General features: G+C 50.2%; 1 protein-coding gene across 2 annotated transcripts; it reads left to right on the plus strand.

Annotated features, from left to right (window-relative positions):
- Positions 1-264: 264 nt before the first annotated feature.
- LOC136514452 (transcription elongation factor SPT6 homolog) lies at positions 265-8,269 on the plus strand. Of its 2 annotated transcripts, XM_066508405.1 has the most exons (17): positions 265-444; positions 616-666; positions 767-865; positions 1,114-1,240; positions 1,320-1,404; positions 1,490-1,631; positions 1,726-1,864; positions 1,977-2,238; positions 2,321-2,509; positions 2,584-2,709; positions 2,816-3,202; positions 3,362-3,472; positions 3,727-4,521; positions 6,199-6,340; positions 6,432-7,597; positions 7,690-7,899; positions 8,060-8,269. In XM_066508405.1, exons 2-17 carry the CDS (start codon positions 636-638, stop codon positions 8,252-8,254), a joined length of 4,206 nt encoding a protein of 1,401 aa, XP_066364502.1. In that variant the 5' UTR covers positions 265-444; positions 616-635; the 3' UTR covers positions 8,255-8,269. The 2 variants fall into 2 exon arrangements, with proteins under 2 accessions (XP_066364502.1, XP_066364503.1); XM_066508406.1 differs by lacking the exon at positions 8,060-8,269 and having other exon boundaries at positions 7,700-7,874.
- The last annotated feature ends 14,179 nt before the right edge of the window (positions 8,270-22,448 follow it).

A 22,448-nucleotide genomic window follows, 5' to 3' on the forward strand; every position in this document is an offset into this window, starting at 1 on the left:
CGACACCGACGTGGCCCTATGACCTAGGCGCCAATTACTCCGGCGTCGAGACGTGTAAGCTCGGCGTCAATTACGCTGCCGCCGAGGTGAGGGTCTAGATTTTGAAAGCATACCTCTAGGAGCATATTTGTGGAAAAAAACTTTCAAAAAAGGGGGAAAAAATGGTGTTCTACTGTAGCATCAGGGAGAGAAGAGTAGAGAGAACCATCTTCTAGCACATAGAAGTAGTTTAGTGGGCCGGAACCTTCTCCTTGCGGCCCGCCTTTTTTGTTCTCCATTCCAGTCCCCTCCGGGCCCCGGCATACTCTCTCTGTTCTACCGTTGCTCTCGCGTGCGTTCTCTGGTGGCGACGACGACTGGGCTGCCGCCGCCGCCGCCGCCGCCCTACGCTAGGTGCCCAGGCCCCCATCTTTGGGATTTTCGCCGGTGACGAGCACCTACCAGGTACGCGCACCCCTTCTCTTCTGTTCCTGCTGTGCGTAATCGAGCACCCAAACCCTAGCTATCTGTATCCGGATCTGATGATCCAGTTACAAGTGTAGGTTACATGTATTATGCCTACTCCCATGTCCTTTACTGTCAAACCTAACCCGATTCATCCTTCCTTTCGGTTAGGTTGAAATCCCGCGAGAACAATGGGGCGCACGGTGCTCTCCGATGAGGAAGGTATGTTTTTTAAGCTGATTTCTGCTGGGTTGTTCAGCGGTTTTCGTGGTGACTTGTGTGCATTTGCTGATGGAAATTGGTGGTTTTGTTGGAACCCTAGAAGATGAGATTGAGGCCGACGAGGAGGATCCGCGGTCCTACCGGAGGGGCAGGGGCGATATGAACGAGCACGACGATGATGACGATGATGAAGACGACGGTCTGTTTTTTCTCGCAATATCTTCATGGTGTCGACTCTGGCTCGCCCTGGTTGTGGGCTGTCTAGTTTTCTCCCCATCAGGGAGCAGTTTTGCTTCCTTATTATTTGAATTATTCAGTTTTTTTATGCTTTGCTGTTGCAGTGTTTTATTGTTTCATTTTCAGTTTTTTTTGTTAGTGTCAAATTATGATCTCTCCTGGGGCTTGTCACTTGTGAAGTAACAACTGTAGAAATATGTTTATGTGCAGAGGATGGTCAGGATGAATTTGAGAAGGATGACTTCATAGTGGACGATGAGGAAGAAGAAGTGGAAGGAGAGGAAGAGGAACAGAAGAGTGATGATGAGAGGCGAAGAAAGAAAAAGAAAAAGAAGAGGTACCTGCATTTGTTCCTACTAGAAATACGTGTGAATCTATTGTGTACAATGTCCTCAAATGTAAGAGATATTACCCAGGGAATCAGAGGATTTCATGCTTGATGAGGATGACTATATGTTGCTCCAGGATAATAACATCACTGGCATCAGTCGCCCAAAGCCTGTATGTTTTTTTAGTCATAGTTTGCTGTCCTGTCCAAATTTTCTTGGGCCTGTTTATGAAGAATGCTCCTTTTGTCTTCTTGCAGGGAAACAAGTTTAAGCGCTTGAAAAAGGCTGGAAGGGAATCTGAAATGGATGAGCACTCTGGTTTTTCAGACGGTGATGGAACAGGGAAAAAACGCAGTGGCGAGGAGAGAGTCGAGTACAGTTTATTTGGTGATCATCATGGTACCAGCACCAGAATTTTGACTCCCTTGTGTCTTTTTTATTTATCCCAGGAAGTAGTTGAAACTATTTTTTCTATCAACTTCAATTTCCTCAGATGCTGCACCATTTGAGGAGGACTTCGAGGATGATCAGCAGGCAGGGGAGGGTGAGGAGGAAGTTGGTGATGATGAAGATGAAATGGCAGATTTCATTGTGGAGGAAGATGAAATCGATGGGAATGGACAAGTTGTAAGGTGCAGATCTTTGTCCTCCTATCTTTTGAACACCACTTCCATGTCTTTGGCTCTGTGGAGTTGTATCTGACTGTGTTCACTCCCAATAATGTGTACTATTTCTTATTTCTAGGAGGAAGAAATTTAAAAAGAAGGTACCACGACAAGCAGCAGGTGTATCGTCATCTGCTCTGCAAGAGGCCCAAGACATATTTGGTGATGTTGATGAGCTGCTAGCACTAAGAAAGCAAGAGCTTGAGAGGGAGGCTGCTAACTCCAGTGAGTTAAGAGGGACGAGGCTTGAAGATGAGTTTGAGCCATTTATTCTTGCAGAGAAGTATATGACATCAAAAGATGAGCAAATAAAAGAAAATGATGTCCCGGAGAGGATGCAGGTATGTACTAGCTAATTTGTTTTTTTACACTACATTTTGATTTAGTTTAAGACGCACGTCTAATTTGTTGCTGTTTTGGCAGTTGTCTGAAGAGTTGACTGGGTATCCTCCAACGGATAAAACGATGATTGAGGAAGAGAGTTTATGGATACACAGCCACCTAACTGGTGATGGATTTCTGTCCTTTTTTGGCAATGAGCGCATGAACAAGGATATTGACCAGAAGGACATTGTTAACGTCGTGACCATGTTGCATGTCAACAAATTTGAAGTATGCAAAATTATGCAAATTTGCTTCTCAATGTTATGCTTGCTCGTCTGACTTAGTTTTTGTTGCCCTGTCAGATTCCGTTCATTGCAATGTACAGAAAAGAGAGTTGTCCAACCCTATTAAAAAGCCTCGATTCTGATGAGGGTAATGAGGATAATAAGGATAATAAATCTGATGCACACAAAATGAAGTGGCATAAGGTAATTAATTAATTAATTAATTATTATTATTCACTGAGTACTCGTTCCTCTCGCTGAACTTACCAACTATTTGCAATTACTAAGACAAATCTGGTGTTCTATGTAGTTGCTCTGGGCAGTTCAGACCTTAGACAGAAAGTGGCTACTTCTTCAGAAGCGCAAGGTTGCTTTACAGTTGTATTATGAGAAAAGATTTGATGATGAGAAACGGAGGATAGATGATGTCACAAGGCAAGAACTTAATAGCCAACTTTATAATTCCATCATTGAAGCACTAAAGGATGCTAAATCTGAGAAAGAGGTGGAGGATGTTGATGCAAAATTCAATTTACATTTTCCTCCTGGTGAAGTAGAAGAAGAAGGCCAATTTAAACGTCCTAAAAGGAAATCCTTGTACAGTATCTGTCACAAGGCAGGGTTATGGGAGGTTGCCAACCAATTTGGGCGCAGTGCTGAGCAATTAGGCCACCATCTGACATTAACTAAGATACCTGTATGTGATCTAAGCTTGCACTTCACTTTTTTATTTCTTGAGAACAATACTGCATGTGCAACCTACTCATTTTTTGCTTATATTTTCATGCCATAGAAAGTTGTTCTGTATAGAAAATGATTTCAAGATTGACACCTCACATGCATATGTTTCTTACAGGAAGCAGGCGAGCTTGAGAGCGGTAGACATTCTCCTGAAGAGGTTGCTGCAAATTTCACATGTGCAATGTTTGAAACACCACAAGATGTTCTTCGGGGCGCGAGGCACATGGTATTTAATAGACCCCACAATCCTGACCTTTTTTTGTACCCCCTCCGTTCCAAATTATAAGACCTTTTGGCTTTTCTAGATACATTGATTTTACTATGTATCTAGACATAGTGTATCTCTAAGTGCATAGCAAAAGCTATGCATCTGGAAAAGCCAAAATGCCTGGAATGGAGGGAGTAGTACATTAAACTTAGTTGATAGGTTTGTTCCAGCTGACAACAGTATTCCATGACCCCCTGTTTCTTTGTTCTCAGGCAGCAGTTGAGATAGGTTGTGAGCCAATTGTGAGAAAGCATGTTCGAGGCATCTTCATGAATAAAGCAGTTGTGTCAACAAGTCCCACACCTGAGGGCAATACAATCATAGATCCATATCATCAGCTATCGGGTGTTAAGTGGTTGAGAGAGAAACCACTTAGCAAGTTTGTAGATGCACAGTGGCTTCTTATTCAGAAAGCAGAGGAAGAAAAGCTCCTCAAGGTTACCGTAAAATTGCCAGAAGATGCAAAGAAAAAACTCATGTCTGAAGCACGTGAGAATTATCTAAGTGATTGTGTCAGCAAGTCTGCACAACTGTGGGATGAGCAACGGAAGATGATACTGGATGATGCCTTCTTCAATTTCCTTCTTCCATCAATGGAAAAGGAAGCTCGATCACTGTTGACGGCAAAAGCCAAACAATGGCTCCATATGGAATATGGGAAACAGTTGTGGAACAAGGTTACTGTTGCTCCTTGGAGGAAGAAAGATGCAGACAAGAAGGATGCTGACATTGATTTGGATGATGAATCGGAATTGAGAGTTATGGCCTGCTGCTGGGGTCCTGGGAAGCCAGCAACCACTTTTGTTATGTTAGACTCCTCAGGAGAGTTGGTTGATGTTCTGTATGCGGGTTCTATCAGTAACAGGTCTCAAGGTGTCGCTGAGCAGCAGCGGAAGAAGAATGACCAGCAACGAGTCTTAAAGTTTATGACTGATCATCAGCCACATGTTGTGTGTGTAGGAGCATCAAACTACAATTGCAGACAACTGAAGGATGATATTTATGAGGTATGTTTCTGTCTTATTTATTGGTGTGTAAATACATAGTCAAAATAGACCAAGCAAGTTCTATGTTTCTTTCAGAATTATATAGTTGCACCTGCACATATGTCTTTAAATTGGTCGCTTGACTGATAGGCTTAATGCTATCATACTGTTCTACTTCCATTATATTTTCTACAATAAGCATTTGCAAAGGATTGTTGCACCTGGTTTATGTGGTCATCTCCTGAATTCACTATGAGTTGTAGAACACCTTATAAGATTAGCACTGCACACAGATTTTTTTTATTCTGATTTTGTTGTTAATTTCCTGTGTTCGGATTGTAGGCTGCCCCAATCTTGTTCCTTACCCATTAGCTTTTATGAATTGTATTGTATTGGGTTCAAGTGATGGGTTCCTTGGGTTGACTTGACATTGTGCCCATGGTTTTGGTTTAGCCTCAGGCACTTTCTTTGTTCCTTAAGTTTCACTTTACCAAGGTTCTTAAGGCGGTAAGTCGAGCTGTGGTGAGCCACATCCTTCCAATTGCCTAGGTGACACCTAGGTGCTTGTAAGGCGAGGCAAGGCGACACCATACCGATATTAGAAACTTCCAAAACAGCAGTATGGAGCAGGGAGAAAAAGGAAATGGAAAAAAGAAGAAAGGAAGGAGAAGAGGCAAAGGACTAAGGAAGAGATTGGCCCATCTCACCACACAGCCCATATACACAAGCTACCTGTGGTTCCCTTGATTCAGCATGCAGAGCTGCCACTCCCCCTCTGTCCCTCCTCGATCTCTCCGCGTCTTCTCTCCTCTCTCTCTTCTCCAGAAACACATTTGATCCCGCAACTCTCCCTGCCTCTTCCCTTCCCTTTCCTCACCGCTCTGTGCCCTCGGATCCACTGCTGCCACCTCCTCCTTCCAGATCGACCATGCAATGACTGACCGGAGGAAGCTCTGCGCTAATCACCCACGCGGGAGACAGCGGGGATGGCAGGGCTGCAAGTTCTTGGCCTTGCTGGCGAGCTCCCCTCCTGTTCCTCTCATTCCTCTCATCTTCTCCCTCCCTCCCTCTGTTTTGCTGATTTTTTGGTTGTGGTGGCTGGGATGCCCAGAATCCCAGCGCGCCTCATCGCCTAGGCGATGCCCGACTTTACTTTTTATTTGTTCGTTTTGGTTTTGTGATGGTGGGAGGCCAACTGTATTTATTAATATTGGGCTCGACTGCTGGGTTTCTTGAGTTGAGTTGACTTAGTGCCCATGCTTCTGCTTTCTGCTAGCCTGTCACTATGAACATACTTCTTTGGAGTTTGGAAGTTTATTTTAGGTTGGCTTTCGTTGATATCTATTCACTTTTGTTATTTGTATCAGTAGAAAGTTATGCATATTTGATGACATGATTACTGTTTATTTTGTACATCCCAAGTTTTTTTGGTTAACAATGTAACAAATGTTGCCAGATGACATGATGTACGCGATTGTCTCTTGGCTATGTGGCTTTGCATTTGTAGTGAGGGATGCAGTTGCTATAAATGTGAACATGTTTCCAGTTGCTATAACTGTGTATATAGTTGTTGTTGAAACTTTCATTTATGCTTTCTAAATGGCTGTACAGCATTGGCACTCTGTGGAAGTTTATTTTAAGCTTGTGCACTCATCGGTCATCGCTTAATTTTAAAACTGACATTTATCCTTGTGATAGGTTATTTTTAAAATTGTAGAGGACCATCCAAGAGACGTTAACCCCCAAATGGAAAATTTGAGCGTTGTCTATGGTGACGAGTCTGTGCCTCGCTTGTATGAGAACTCTCGAATATCTTCGGATCAACTTCCTGGGCAGTCAGGTACCGTAGCAACATGGTGATTTACTGTTATCTCTTCTGCTCGGTACCTTATAAACAGATGTTTTCTCTTCATGTCTCATTGACTGTACAGGTATTGTGAAGCGGGCTGTAGCGCTTGGACGTTACCTTCAGAATCCATTGGCGATGATTGCAACACTGTGTGGACCTGGGAAAGAGATACTTTCTTGGAAACTGCATGCACTGGAACAGTTTCTGACTCCTGATGAGAAGTATGAAGTTGTTGAGCAAGTAATGGTTGATGCAACGAATCAGATAGGTTTTGACGTTAATCTTGCTGCTAGCCATGAGTGGCATTTTTCTACTCTACAATTTATTGCTGGTTTGGGTCCGCGCAAAGCTTCTGCTTTGCAGAAAGATCTGGTGAGAGAGGGATCCATTTTTAGTCGCAAGGAGCTTGTCAAACCTCTAGGGAGGAAAGTCTTCATGAATGCTTCTGGGTTTTTACGTGTTCGGCGGAGTGGTGCAGCTGCAGCCAGTGCTCAACTCATTGATCTGCTCGAGGATACAAGGATCCATCCTGAATCATATGTATTAGCAAAAAATTTGGCTAAGGATGTCTATGTTGAGGATGCACAGCATGAAATAAATGAAATGGATGATGACGAGCAAGAGATGGCGATTGAGCATGTTAGAGCAGACCCAAAAATGCTTAAACGTCTTGAAATAGAGGAATATATAAAGAGCATTTCAGAAGAATACCGTAAATTGGAAACTCTGTTGGATATAAAGGAAGAGCTGCTGTCTGGTTTTTCTGACTGGAGGACCCCCTATACTGAGCCAAGCCCAGAACAGGAATTCTGGATGCTTTCTGGTGAAACTGAGGATACCATATCTGATGGAAGGATTGTTCAAGTAACTGTGCGCAATATACAAGAGAACAAAATAATTTGCACCTTTGATTCTGGTTTGAAAGCCATAGTTATGACCGACAACTATTCTGATGAGGGTTTTGATCCAGAATCATCACAGTTACGTGAAGGTGATGTATTAACTGGTAAAATTCGAAACGTGAATAAAAATAGGTTCATGGTTTACCTAACGTGCAAGGCGAGTGAGATGAGGAGAAGGCCATTCTCCAGAGGTGATCAGGATCCTTATTATCACGAACAAGACATGACCTCACAAACGGTAGAAGATAAGGCTCGGAAACAAAAGGAACTTGCAAAGAAGCATTTCAAGCCCCGAATGATTGTTCATCCCCACTTTCAGAACCTGACAGCCGAAGAAGCCATGCAGGTTTGCTGCCTTGTTAAACTCAATCTGTGCGCTTTGCATCTCCTCTTACGGTAGGTATGCCAGTCTTTATCTAAACAATTCTCTTGAAATAGTTTTTGTCAGATAAAGAGCATGGTGAGAAGGTGATCCGGCCAAGTTCCAGGGGACCATCTTTTTTGACACTTACCCTGAAAATTTTTGATGGCGTCTATGCACACAAGGAGATAACCGAAAGTGGAAAAGATCACAAAGATATCACAAGGTTGCTTCGCCTAGGGAAAACACTAACAATTGACAATGAAACTTTTGAAGACCTCGATGAGGTTGGTGCACCTGATATATACACCTGCTACTTCTCAGTTATGTTCTGCTAGTTTTAGTTATCTGATTCCATTTTCTGTGACAAGATTTTGCTCTAGTTAAATTGGTAATCTTTCATTTTGTGCTATCTGGGCCTTCATCTAATTTTCATTTATCATATAGGTCATTGACAGATATGTGGACCCATTGGTAGGACACCTGAAGAGCATGCTCTCTTATCGTAAATTCAGAAAGGGTTTAAAAAATGAGGTTGATGAGATGTTAAGGGCAGAGAAAGCAGAGAACCCTATGAGAATACTGTATAGTTTTGGCATCTCTCACGAACATCCTGGCACCTTTATATTGTACATATATTAGGAGTACAAATCCACATCACGAGTATATTGGATTATACCCGAAGGGCTTCAGATTCAGGAAGAGAGACTTTGACAACATTGACCGCCTTGTGTCCTATTTCCAGAAGAATATTGACAAACCACCACCTGATGCTGGACCATCAATGCGAAATGTTGCTGCAATGGTACCTATGAAAAACTCAGCTTGGGGTTCTGGTGGTGGTGGTGGGGATGCAAACGGTGGTTGGAGGGGAGATGGTAGTAATGATAGGGACAGACCTTTCTCTGGCAGATCAGGTCAGTTATTAATGCGCTTAAGATGTTGATAAAGTTATATGCATTTTTAGCTATGGTAATCTTTAAATGCTTTGCGTGGATTAAGATTATAATATTTTCACTAAGTACCGGATTGTTATTGTTCTCATGATCTGCTAGTGTTCGCTGAAGATAGTATTTGCATTCTTGTGGTGAATTCCCATGCAACTTTTTTCGCTGTATGAGTTAAAAGTTATTTCTGAAATAGGTGACATTCATCTGGTTCTTCAGAAACTAGCCAGTTCTTTGTTGTCTGTCTGAACGAAATATATTTCTTTCTGTTTTCTGTTAATAATTTTGCTTCCTAGATTGTCAACATGTCACTGGTGGATTTTTGCCAATATCTAGTCAAGCTGTGTCTGGTACTCTGGTATAGCCATTATTTTACCACTGGTTTATGACAAACGCTTGTGATCTGACTTGTGTACATTGTTGATACATTAATAGACCCTTAGAAATATTTGAATATTATTTATGCGCCTTGTTTTCCTAAAACAGGAGGGAGGTTTGATTCAAGGAATAGCTCTGGTGGTCGTGGACGAGGACGGGGGCGTGGCCGGGGTAACTTTGGCAATGATGATAATGGTGGTGGAGGTTGGAGTGGAGGAGGTGGTGGTGGCGGCAACAGTGGAGGGTGGACCGATAACATTGGCAGTGGCGGAGGCGGATGGGGCACGGGTGGCAGTGGTGGCTCTTCCTGGGGTGGTGGTGGTACTGGTGGAGGATCTGATGCTGCTGGCTGGGGTGGAGCTGGCGATGACAGCAACCGTGGCGGTGGAGGTGGCTGAGGATCAGCTGCTAGTGGTGCTGACAGTGCTGGTGGCGGAAATGGCGCCTGGGGAGCAGCTGGTGGTGGCTCTAATGACTCAGGATGGGGTAGCGTCAAAAAGGCCGTCCCAGCACAGGATGGTGGAAGCGACTGGGGGTCTGGCAGTGGTAGTGGCTGGTGACGGCTGTGTCCTGCGTTGTAGTTCAGACGACTGCTAGATGAAAACTGTTTCCTCGTTTTAACTCTCGTCCTATCATTCAGTGGATGGGAGAAAACTGGCACTTATCTATGACTTAGTCTTTTGCAGCTGCTTCATGCCTGCAAATGTTGCATTGTGAACAGCGTTATGTTTCAATGCATGTATATAAATCTAATATATTTGGTCAGTTTCCTGCTACGAATTTGATCCTGGTGCCTCATCGTTAAGGCTATACGCAATTAGGGCTTTTGTGTTGAAAGTGTGACAGGCCACATTTTGTTTCTCTAAATTTATATTACCCCGCTTGTTCAGAATCTTCAAGCGTTTCAATGTTTGGCGACCATCCAAATGCCTCTCGCTTTGTGGTCGTTCTGCAATGGCGGGTATCGTAGTGTTCATCTGCCAGGTCTGAGATTCTGAACAGGACCGCTAGACCGCTGGCGTTGAAATGACGAAAAAATTGGTAAGAGAGACATGGGTCAAAACTCCAAAGGCCGCATTCCCCTCGAGCGAGACATGGGTCAAAAGGTCACATTCCTCCCCTTTCGGTTCCTAGGCCTTTGGAAGAAACCTCCCACAAATTGGCGCGATAACCATGGACGCACATTGTTTCCATTGCTAGGGCCTTTGAAGAAACCTCCCACAAATTTTGCTTAGGACAAAAAACTCGTCAAATACTGAAATACTAGCATTCTCCATATGTCAAATGGGCAGCAAAAGCCGGGGAGGTGGCATGCGATGGTCTTACATGATGCTACTGTTGACTCCACAAATGGGTTGATCGAAAGCTAGTACTTGTTATAAAGAACGGCCAATGATTAGGAAGCATTCTTAGCTCCCATAGAGATCTCCTAACTCTCCCCGTCTTCCTCCCTGTGCTTGTGTGATGCGTTCGGGTACCAGCGATGGAGAGCTACTCTGGCCGGGTAGATGCAGCAGGCTCCTCAGCTCCACGGACACCTCCATCGTCGTTGTCTTCGACAAGTACTTCACCGTGTCACACTGAACTGATCGTCCTTTGCTCCTTTCGTATAGAAATAATGCGCACGGAACTTTCAGATTTATTTATCTAGTAACATTTTCTGTATTTTATTTCGGGGTGTCGTGCGTACCTCTGAACTCAAAGTGAGACGACAAGTCACGAGGTACGGTTGGTGTATATTGGCCATGCAGCCCGAGCCCGTCGGCCCGGCCCAAGGCCCGTTTTTTTGGCCCAGCCCAAGCACGGCCCGGCACGGAGGCTAGCGGGCCCGGGCTGGCCCGGCCCAGAGGAGCAGGCCGTGCCTGGGCCTTACCCCAGGCACGTGGGCCGGCACGGCACGGCCTGCTACAGTCGAGTCGGCCCGCTAGCGGCTCAGCCTGCCCGCGCCCCCCCCGTGCCCTGCCCCTGCATATATAAGCGGCTCACCTCGTCCGCTCCGCCTCCGCTCTCCAGTCGCCTCGCCCGCCACCTCGCCCTTCTCCGCTCCGCTCCGCGACCTCCCTCTCCGCTCCGCTTGGTCAGACGGCCACGCACCGCGCCCCTCCTCCCTCCTCGCGACCTCCCTCTCCCACTGCCTCCTCCATCTCCCCAGACAGTGGTGGCGGCGGCACCGCCCTCCCCCACCCTCTCCCTCAGATCCGGCGAGCCCAAGGCGGCCCAGGCGGTGGCATCTGCTGCGGGAGCGACCGGGAGCAACGGCCGCGCCCTCCCCCACCCTCTCCTAGATCCAGTCCCCTCCCCCTCGGATCCGTGCGCACGAGCGGTGCAGAGGCCTCCTCCACCTCGGATCCGTGCACAGGGGCGACGCAGAGGCCTTCTCCACCTCGGTTTTGCGCATAGGAGGCGACACAGCGGCCTCCTCCCCCATGGATCCGGGCGCAGGCAGCGTGCCTCTCCTCTGAGCTCCCTCTCCCTTTTCTCTGATTTGTGTGAATGCATGACTTTTGTCTGATTCCTCTTTTTTCGATTTCTTTTGTGGTGTTGTGGACTTACGATTGATCTGTGAGATCTAGAGCTCTGTGATTTTTGTTGTTTTTTTTTTATTTTTCTTACTGGAATGAGATGAACAAGCTTGAGCTTGCCATGGCCATTGACGCTGTGAATCTGCCTCGAGGCCTCCTCCATGACTCCATGCACAGCCGCCGCCACCGCCACCGCGCTCCCGTGCTGCCCCTCGCACCCTACTGCCCCTCCTGTTCTTCCCTTTCCTCTCTCTGATGTCGCCGACGCGACCGGCGGCCCCCTCGACCTTGACGCCGTCATCGCCTGCTGAAGCGGGCCTTGGGCTGGCCCGGCCTCCCTGATAGGCCGTGCTTACCGGGCCGGCCCGGCACGAAAAATAGCCCAGCAGGCCATGCCTGGGCCGTCGGCCAGGCACGAAGCCCAGCTCGGTACGGCTCGGGAGGCCCAGCGTGCCGTACCGGCCCGACCCCTATCGGGCCGTGCTTTCACGGGCCCGTGCCGTGCTGGGCCGGGCCGGTCCATTGGCCATCTATAGGCTGGTGTGGAGTGTAGACCCTTGTGTAAGCACTAATTCGTAATCCAAACCAGAACAAACAATTTGGCCCGAGCCACAGCCCACTTGCTGTTATCAATGGGCCTTTCGTGTCACACACCAAAACGCCTATTGGGACATTTGATGCTATAGTTAAATTTTTTTTCTCTCCTTCTCATCCACATGTTTTCTTCCGCTCCTTCCCCATGACCACCTTCCTTGAGTTCACCAATGTTCCTTCAACCTTCCTCCCCTCCCCTTCCAAAATTGGCTACAGATCAAGCTCGTGGTGGATCAGTAGGATCTTCGTTCTCCTCTCCCACAAATCCGAGCAGGTTCTCCCTAATTCTTAGCTCTAGTTTTTTTATTGTTTGGTGGAGTGATTTCAGTTGGGAAATAAGACGAGGAATATGTAAGCATTGATTCTAAAGCAATTTGGTAGAATTTTTTAGTTCTCAGTATAAATGGATAAGTGTTTTTTTTATCTACTCTTCACTAGAGTTTGTATTTTATAGCCGAGAAAGAGTAATTGCAGAGAAAATCTACTCCGAGGAGCTCTATCGGACGACCCCTCATTCATGCGTCGTGTCGAGTTGAGAAGCAGCAATGCAGGGCGGCATCGACTCCCATGGTTTGATTTCTCTTTAGGGGCCGTTTTGACCCTTCATTTTTAAGGAATTAAAATCTACTTAATAGATTACGTTATTTGGTTTGAAATTTAATATTTCATAACTTTCTCAAGCTCACAAAGGCTATCTCAAATTCTCAGGGTGATAGATAGAAATGAATTCTATAGATCACTACGCCATAATTCGACTCCTCAACTTACTTTTCTATAGTAGAAAAGCAACATATAAGTATATCCATGGTATGCCTAACAATAAATATACAAATATATTCCATATATATATATATATATATATATATATATATATATATATATATATATATATATATATATATATATATATATATATATATATATATATATACAATTATATTAGCTTAATTAATCTATTTCGAAATTATAATTATTAGAATGAATTCAATTATAAGGATCTAAACGGGCCCTTAACGTGGTATAGATGCTATAATACCATGGTTGAACTTTCTCAAGCTTGGAGCAGGCCCAGACAAGAGCATAGACCCTGACCGCGCCTATCTCGCGACTCATGACTCACGAGCGTTCAGCCGTCCCTCACCGGCCAGTCGACAACCCACACGCCCGCCGCCCTCCCCAGCCATCGCCGGCCTTCCACACGCAAGCTCGTCGTCGATGCCGTTTCTACCGTCAGCTGCCCATCTCGCTTCCCCACTTGCTCATTTCTCCCCCGCCCTCCCTTCCTCCTGCCTCAACAGTTACGTTGGAGTTGGACACATTTCCATCGAAAACCGCAAATAGAACCGGACCTAAAACTCGGTTTGTTCATTCTTTGATTCGGTTTTGGTTCTTATGTTCCAACGTTCGATGTCGGGCTTTATCTTTGGTTTCCTATTCGAACCAAGCTGAACCATATTACTCTCTTCGGGCAAGTTTGTTAGGCGTAACAAGGAAGTCTTAGTGTTGGGTACCATAAAAAGGGGTCCCCTAAGCAAGAACCAAAAAATCGCTTAGACCTTGTAAATATCGAAGCCAAGAGACAACCACCGGCAACCCCCACCTTATCCGAGGCCCGGCTGGACCACCTGGCCCACCTCGAACAATATCCGGGCTCACCCGAAGCGGGCTCGGCCCAGAATGAAACCACGAGGCCTCGGATGAGGTACCGATTCTCCGACTCGCCCGAGGCCCCGCGCGCAAGGCCTCAGACGAGGTACCGATTCTCCGACTCGCCCGAGGCCCCACGCGCAAGGCCTCGGACGAGGTACCGATTCTCCGACTCGCCCGAGGCCCCACGCGCAAGGCCTCGGACGAGGTACCGATTCTTTGACTCACCCAAGGCCCCACGCGTAAGGCCTCGGACGAGGTACCGATTCTCTGACTCGCCCGAGGCCCCGCGCCACAAGGCCTCGGACGAGGTACCAATTTTCCGACTCGCCCGAGGCCCCGCGCCACGAAGCCTCGGACGAGCACCCAGTTACCGACTCGCTTGAGGCCGACACGACATCAACCCCGTCATCGCCGCCTTGACCGACTTCTCTGACGGGACGTCACGTCCAACCACTCCCACAACGTCAGCCGAACGACGGCACGATACAGCGGAGTGGCCGACGAGGCTGGAGTCACATCGATGCCATGCCGTCCGGAACAGGACGGGGCAGGGGTTACCGGCCGCTGTGCTCAGCACTGTGCCCACGGCTGACACCCGTGCTGCACTATGCTGCCTAAACCCTGCTCCAAGGACAGCGCGGCATGGAAGTCAAGTCTGGGTCCCTGTAGCCTCGGAATTGACGTACAAAACCAGCTGCTCCCTCAGAGCCTCGGCTATCCACTTCCGGGCTCCTGTAGCCTCAGGACTCGCGCCCGCCGAGACCCCCACAATGGTTTGGCCTCGGCACCGACTGGGCCTCGGCTCTCTACGTTGTCAGCACTCTAGGACCAACACATCGTCTGCAGTACGCGCCATGCCCTGTGTCAAGCTGCAGGAGCCCCCACGTCGTACACAGGGCCAAGCTCCTGTAGCCTCAGAATCAGCACACCCGCGCCATCGCATCTACCCAGCCTCGGCTCTCTGCGCCGGTCAAACATACAGTGACCAGCACGCCTCCAACAGAGGAAGGCGTGCATGCCACCACAGGAGCTCCCACGTCGCACAGGATCAGGCGTGACCGGCGTGTCGCTCCAGTGCACCGAGGACAAGGCCGCTCCACCGACCATGTCGCCACAGTGATGAGCTACAGGGCTCGGACATACCACCTCTGCTCACAACACGCCACGTAGCATATACATGTACCGCCCCTGTGCCTCCCTTCGACTATAAAAGGGAGTGACCGGAGCCGCTTCTAAAGGAGAGACACACGGGGAAGCAACGCACAACGCCCTATAACACATACGCTTCCTCACTGCAAGAGATCAACATCTCAAGCAACCCACGCCACTCCACGTAGAGACCTAAGACTAGCTCCCTCTCTCGCTCAGCTTGTAAGCCCCTACTACAAGCACCTCGGTGCAAGGAATACAAGATCGCTCTCTCAGACTGGACGTAGGGAACCTATTGCCTAAACCAGTATAAACCTTGTGCCTCTTTGCATCACCATCCGGGATTAGGGGCACGTAGTACGCTTTCACTAGTCGGTTGAGGACCCGCCGGACCCAAAACACCGACAGTTGGCGCGCCAGGTAGGGGCTTGTACTGCATGTCAGCTTAGTCATCCCAACAAGTTCTGGATGACAGACCTCATGCGACCACTGCGTCTCGGCACGGTGATCTGGTTCGGGAGCCTAGAGTTCATGTCTCTAGGATATGAGTACGATATGGTACTCCTCGCACCTAGAGCCCCACCGACCGACGACGACATCACGCACCAGCAGCCTAGGCGCAGGCGGCGCCCAGGCCGCCGCTCTCATCATGCTCGCCAGGCACGACACGGGCGAGACCACCCCGACACCGCGTGAGCTCAGGGTGACGCACCACGCTCCGCCAGTATCCCGTACCCGGTTGTTGGTATAGAGTCCCTGGCTAGGGACATGTCTAGCTTAAGCCTGGGCAAGGGAAAGACGCCGATGGTGCGGTGCGACGCCCCGTCATCAAGCTCTGCCCCGCCACCTCCTGAGGAGTCGACTCCGGCGGAGCAGAGCCTGGCGACGACATCATCCCCGTACCCCTTCGGGTTGGGTAATGCCGCCGCCTACCAATGTTTTGCCCTCAACCTCATCGCCACAACCCCGACCCACACCCACGCTGACTCCTCGGAGGAGGACAAGGCGTGGGCCAGAGCGGACTTCTCCGGGCTTCGAGACCCTAAAGCCATGCGCCGCTTCATGGCCACGAGCGACTACTGCTTCGGCTACACCGACTCCGATGACGAAGGCACTCACGATCCCACTTGTGAGTGCTTCAACGTCGAGCTCGAGGTGCCGAGCACGAGCGATGAGGACGAGAACCCCGCCCCCAAGGAACCTTGACGCCCAGACCTGGAGCAGCTCCGTGAGCTTCAAGCCAAGGTCAAACAAGACCGGCTCCTTCTGCAGCAGCTCCAAGACACTCTCGAGCGAAAGCAGCGGGGTCACGGTGATGGTGAAGCAGCCTGGCGAAGGGCTCACGACATCAACCACTGCATCAACAACGACGAAGGGGGCGAGCAACCCCCTATCTTCAATCGCGCTAGCCAGAACATCGTGGTAGCAGCGATGCTACTCCGGTCAATGCCCGAGCCCTCTACCTCAGAGGGGCGACGGGTCCACGATGAGCTTCGAGACCTCCTCGAGACCACCGTGGTATAGTAGGCCGAAAGCTCTGCCTCTCGACGGCGTGGGGGCGCCTCGGAACTACCTGTGGCACCGCCTCGACAGGATAGAGAGGCCTCGGTTCATCCCAAGCCTGCTCGGGCACCGACAGCCAACAAGGCCCCCTTGGTGCACGACCGCCTCAGCGATCGACGCGAGGCGCAAGGCGACCACGATGTGGTCAGCAGGCGATGGTGCCACGACAACGATGGGCCCACCTGAGGCTACCACCCGCACCAAGGTGGTCGCTATGATAGTGGGGAGGACCGCAGTCCTTCTCCTGGGCCACCTAGCCCTTGAGTCTTCAGTAAGGCCATCCACGACGCCCACTTCTCGGCCCAGTTTCGGCAACCAGCCAACCTCTCAAAGTACAACAGCGAGACTAACCCCGAGCTATGGCTGGCCGATTACCGCCTGGCTTGTTAGCTAGGCGGCGCGGACGATGACTTGCTCATCATCCACAACCTCCCCTTGTTCTAGTCAGACTCAGCGTGAGCCTGGCTTGAACACCTCCCCCCCTTGCAGATCAACAACTGGCGTGACTTGGTAAAGGTCTTCGTCGGGAATTTCTAGGACACATACGTGCGCTCCGGGAACTCCTAGGACCTCAAGAGTTGTCGCTAGAGGCCGGACGAGTCTCTCCGAGACTTCATCCGACGCTTCTCCAAGCAATGCACTGAGTTGCCCAGCGTCGGTGACTCAGAAATTTTCCAGGCATTCCTCTCCGGCACCTCCTACCGAGACTTGGTCCGAGAGTTAGGTCGGAACGTACCGACCACAGCGGCCGTGCTCCTCGACATCGCCACCAACTTCGTCTCGGGCGAAGAGGCTGTCGGTGCCATCTTCCCCGACAACGACACCAAGGGGAAGCGGAGGGACGAGGCCCCCGGGGCCTTGGCCCCCTACCTCCCCAAGAAAAAGAAAAAGGGTCGCTAGGGAAAGCAGGATGTCCTCGAGGCGAATCTAGTCACGGCCGCAGATCGCAAGAATCCCCGAGGCCCCGCTAGAGGCCCCAGGCTCTTCGACGACATGCTTAAGAAGCCCTGCCCTTACCACCAGGGCCTAGTGAAGCACACCCTCGAAGAGTGCACCATGCTCCGGCGTTGCTACGCCAAGCTTGGGCTCCCTAATGACGATGCTAAGACAAAGGGCACCGGCGATAGGGACAACGATAAGGACGACGGGTTCCCCAAGGTGCACAACGCCTTCATGATCTTTGGTGGGCCTTCAGCGTGCCTCACGGCGCGTCAGCGAAAGAAGGAGTGCTGGGAGGTCTTCTCGGCTAAGGTGGCCACTCCTTGGTACCTTGACTGGTCTCAGGAGGTGATCACCTTTGATCGGGATGACCACCCTGATTATGTCCCAAACCCCAGGCAGTACCCACTCGTCGTCGACCCGATCATCAGCAACACCCAGCTCACCAAGGTGTTGATGGACGGAGGTAGCGGTCTCAACATCCTCTACGCCAACACCCTGGAGCTCCTAGAGCTTGACCAGTCACAGCTCCGAGGTAATGCCGCGCCCTTCCACGGCATTGTGCTAGGGAAACACACACGACCCCATAGGTGCATCGACTTGCCCGTCTGCTTTGGCACTCCCTCCAACTACCGCAAGGAGGTCCTCACCTTTGAGGTGGTTGGGTTCAAGGGGACCTATCACGCCATCCTAGGGTGTCCGTGCTACGCCAAGTTCATGGCGATCCCCAACTACACCTACCTCAAGCTCAAGATGTCGGGCCCCAATGGCGTCATCACTGTCGAGTCCATGTACGAGCATGCATACGACTGCGACGTCGAATGCATCGAGTACGCCGAGGCTCTTGTGGAGGCCGAGGCCCTCATCGTCAACCTCGACCAACTTGGTAGCGAGGCGTCTAACTCCAAGCGTCGTGCTGGGACTTTCGAGCCCACAGAGGTTGTCAAGCTCATCCCGATCGACCCCACCTACTCCAACAACCGAGCACTAAGGATCGGCGCCACCCTCGACAGCAAATAGGAAGCCATGCTCGTCGACTTTCTCCACGCGAACGCCGATGTATTCGCGTGGAGTCCCTCTGACATGCTAGGCATACCGAGGGAGGTCGCCGAGCACGCCTTGGACATCCAGGCCAGCTCTAGACCGGTGAAGCAGCGCCTGCGCCGATTCGACGAGGAAAAGCATAGGGCCATCGATGAGGAGGTCCAGAAGCTTTTGGCGGCCGGATTCATCAAGGAAGTATCCCATCCAGAGTGGTTAGCTAATCCTGCATTAGTTAAGAAGAAAAATGGGAAGTGGAGGATGTGTATAGACTACACCAGTTTGAATAAAACATGTCCAAAAGTCCCATTCCCATTACCTCAAATCGACCAAATCATTGACTCCACTGCGGGATGCGAAATCCAATCTTTCCTTGATGCGTATTCCGATTACCATCAAATCAAGATGAAAGAATCCGACCAGCTCGTGACTTCTTTCATCATCCCATTCGGCATGTACTGCTATGTGACTATGCCATTCGGCCTCAGAAACGTAGGGGCCACATACCAGCGGTGCATGACCTAGGTCTTTGGTGAGCACATCAGGCGAACCATCGAGGCCTATGTGGATGACATCATGGTCAAGTCCAGGAAGGCCAGTGATCTCGTTGATGACTTGGAGATAGCCTTCAAATGCCTCAGAGAGAAGGGCATCAAGCTCAACCCCGAGAAGTGTGTCTTCGGGGTCCCCCGAGGCATGCTCTTGGGATTCATAGTCTCGGAGCGCGGCATCGAGGCCAACCCAGAGAAGGTCTTGGCCGTGACCAACATGGGACCAATCTGAGACCTCAAGGGAGTGCAGAGGGTTATGGGATGCCTTGCGGCCCTGAGCCGCTTCATCTCGCGCCTTGGCGAAAAAGGCTTGCCTCTGTACCGCCTCTTGAGAAAATCCAAACGCTTTTCCTAGACCCCCGAGGCCGAAGAAGCTCTCACCAAGCTCAAGGCACTGCTCACCAATCCTCCCATCCTAGTGCCGCCGACCAAGGGCGAGGCTCTCTTACTCTACGTCGCCGCAACGACCCAAGTGGTCAGCGCGACCATAGTGGCCGAGAGGCAGGAAGAGGGGCATGCTCTACCCGTCCAACGACCTATTTACTTCATCAGTGAGGTGCTCTCCGAGACTAAGACACGCTACCCCCACATCCAGAAGCTGATCTATGCCATAGTCTTGGCTCGACGCAAGTTGCGTCACTACTTCAAGTCCCACCCGATGACCGTGGTGTCGTCTTTCCCTCTAGGAGAGATAATCCAGAACCGGGAGGCCTCGGGTAGAATAGCCAAGTGGGCCGTCGAACTCATGGGGGAAGCCCTATCTTTTGCACCTCAGAAAGCAATTAAATCCCAGGTCTTGGCCGATTTTGTGGCTGAGTGGACCGACACCCAACTACCACCTGCCCAAATCCAGACGGAATGCTAGACCATGTACTTTGATGGGTCCCTAATGAAGACCGGGGCAGGCGCGGGTCTGCTCTTCATCTCACCCCTCGGAGTGCACATACGCTACATGATCTGGCTCCACTTTGCCACCTCCAACAACGCAGCCGAGTACGAAGCCCTCGTCAACGGCTTGCAGATCACTATCAAACTTGGAGTATGACGTCTCGACATACGGAGCGATTCATGGCTCGTCGTCAATCAAGTGATGAAGGAGTCAAACTGCCATGACCCCAAAATGGAGGCGTACTGCAAGATGGTACGTCGCCTAGAAGATAAGTTCGACGACCTCGAACTCAACCACATCGCGTGAAAATTCAACGAGGCCACGGATGAACTGGCAAAGATGGCGTCGGCACGATCCCCGGTCCCCCCGAACATCTTCGCCAGAGACCTCCACAAGCCTTCCATCGACTATGCCTCGGTGGAGAAAGAGGGCCCACCGGTCGAGCCCACCATAGGGCCTGAGGCCCCCTCTGTCATCGAGACCCCTACGGCCGAGCCCAAGGCCATGGAAATCAACGCGGAGCCTCCCGAGGCTGACGAGGGCACGGACTGGTGAATCCTATTCCTTGATTGCCTCGTTTGAGGAGAGCTTCCTGCAGACAGGACCGAAGCTCGATGGCTTGCACGATGAGCCAAAACTTACGTCCTCAGCAACGGCAAGTTATACAGACGAAGCCCATCTGGCATTCTCTAATGGTGCATCGCCACCGAGGCAGGCCAAGCCCTACTTTGGGACTTGCACGCGGGAGCCTGCGGGCACCATGCAGCACCTCGGACGCTCGTCAGAAATGCCTTCCACCAAGGGTTCTACTGGCCAACGGTGGTTGCTGACGCCACCAAGCTGGTATGCTCCTGCGAGGGATGCCAGTACTATGCGCGGCAGAAGCACCTCCTGGCCCAAGCCCTCCAAACCATCCCCGTTACATGGCCATTCGCCGTGTGGGGGCTAGACATGGTTGGGCGTCTGCAGAAGGCCCTTGAGGGTTATACCCATTTGCTGGTAGCTATTGATAAGTTCTCCAAGTGGATCAAGGCTCGTCCGATCACTCGAATCAAATCCGAGCAAGCGGTGCTGTTCTTCACTGATATCATCCACAGGTTTGGGGTTCCAAACACCATCATCACTGACAATGGGACACAATTCACCGGCCACAAGTTCCTGACGTTCTGCGATGACCACCACATCCATGTGGCCTGGTCGGCCGTAGGACACCCTAGGACAAACAGCCAAGTAGAACGTGCCAACGGCATGATCCTACAGGGCCTCAAGCCAAGAATATACAACCGGTTGAAGAAAGTTTGGCAAGAAATGGCTTGCCGAACTCCCGTCGATCATCTGGAGCCTGAGGAACACTCTGAGCCAAGCCACGGGGTTCACACCATTCTTCGTAGTCTATGGAGCCGAGGCCATCCTCCCCACTGACTTGGAGTACGGTTCCCCGAGGCTACAGGCCTACAACGAGCAAAGCAACCGCACTGCCTGCGAGGACGCCCTCGACCAACTGGAGGAAGCCCGAGACGTTGTGCTGCTACACTCGGCCAAGTACCAGTAAGCCCTACGATGCTACCAATCCCGGTGCATTTGAAGCTGAGACCTGAAAGTGGGTGACCTAGTGCTGAGACTGAGGCAGAGCAATAAGGGCCGCCACAAGCTGACCCCACCATGGAAAGGGCCATACATCATCGCCCAAGTGCTAAAGCCCAGGACCTACAAGCTAGCCAATGAGAAGGGCAAAATTTTCACCAACGCTTGGAACATAGAACAGCTACGTCGCTTCTACCCTTAAATTCCCAAGCATTGTATACATTGTTTCTCGAAATACAATAAAGAAGCGTTCTTTAGTTGTTCTAATTTTTTGAGAAACCCCCCGAGCCCATCGATGGGGGATCAGCATTACGATAACGCTATAAGGGAGACTCAGCTCTACCTCTGTAGAGGTGCCCACCGCGAGGCTCGAACAAGACTCGGCTCTGCCTCTACAGAACTGAGCCTCCCTCAGGGGCTAGAAGGGGGGACCCCCCTAAGTCCTAGACACCGTTTTTAGTCGTTTTTCAAAAAAATTTCTACGCCAAACTCTCTCGCGTACTCTGACAAATCGATTGTAAAAAACCTAAGGACCAAAAGTCTGTCTCAGGGCCAAAAGGCCGACCGAGCCATGAGACGGCCTACGCCTCTAGGTTATGGCAACCTCCTCACTACCTTTTGCCCGAAGGGCAGCTTATGCTCCAAGAAGTTTTTGCAAGAGATATGTTAAAAACGAGACAGAGGGCAGAGGCTCGAAAATACAATAAAAATGATTAAAAAGCATATACACACAAGTACTTTAAAAGGCCTCGATGGCCACAAGCGTCATGGTACAATGATGAAAGTCCTAATCTATTTACATGGCCCCTTTGGCCCAGGTCAAAACTCAGGGTCGCTAGCATCGGCGGTCGGCGTAGGAGGAACCACCTCCTCTTTGAACAACCTGGCCAGTGCCATGCCAGGGGACTCAGCCACCTCCACCAGCTTCATGACCTCCTCGTCGGCCTTCTCGTCATCCTCAGCCATGACGTAACCGTCGCTGACGGCCTCGAGGTCAATGCCAGCGTAGTGCGAGGAGACGACGGCCAG

Source organism: Miscanthus floridulus, chromosome 16 (genome assembly GCF_019320115.1).
Source record: "Miscanthus floridulus cultivar M001 chromosome 16, ASM1932011v1, whole genome shotgun sequence".
Classification (NCBI taxonomy): domain Eukaryota; kingdom Viridiplantae; phylum Streptophyta; class Magnoliopsida; order Poales; family Poaceae; genus Miscanthus; species Miscanthus floridulus.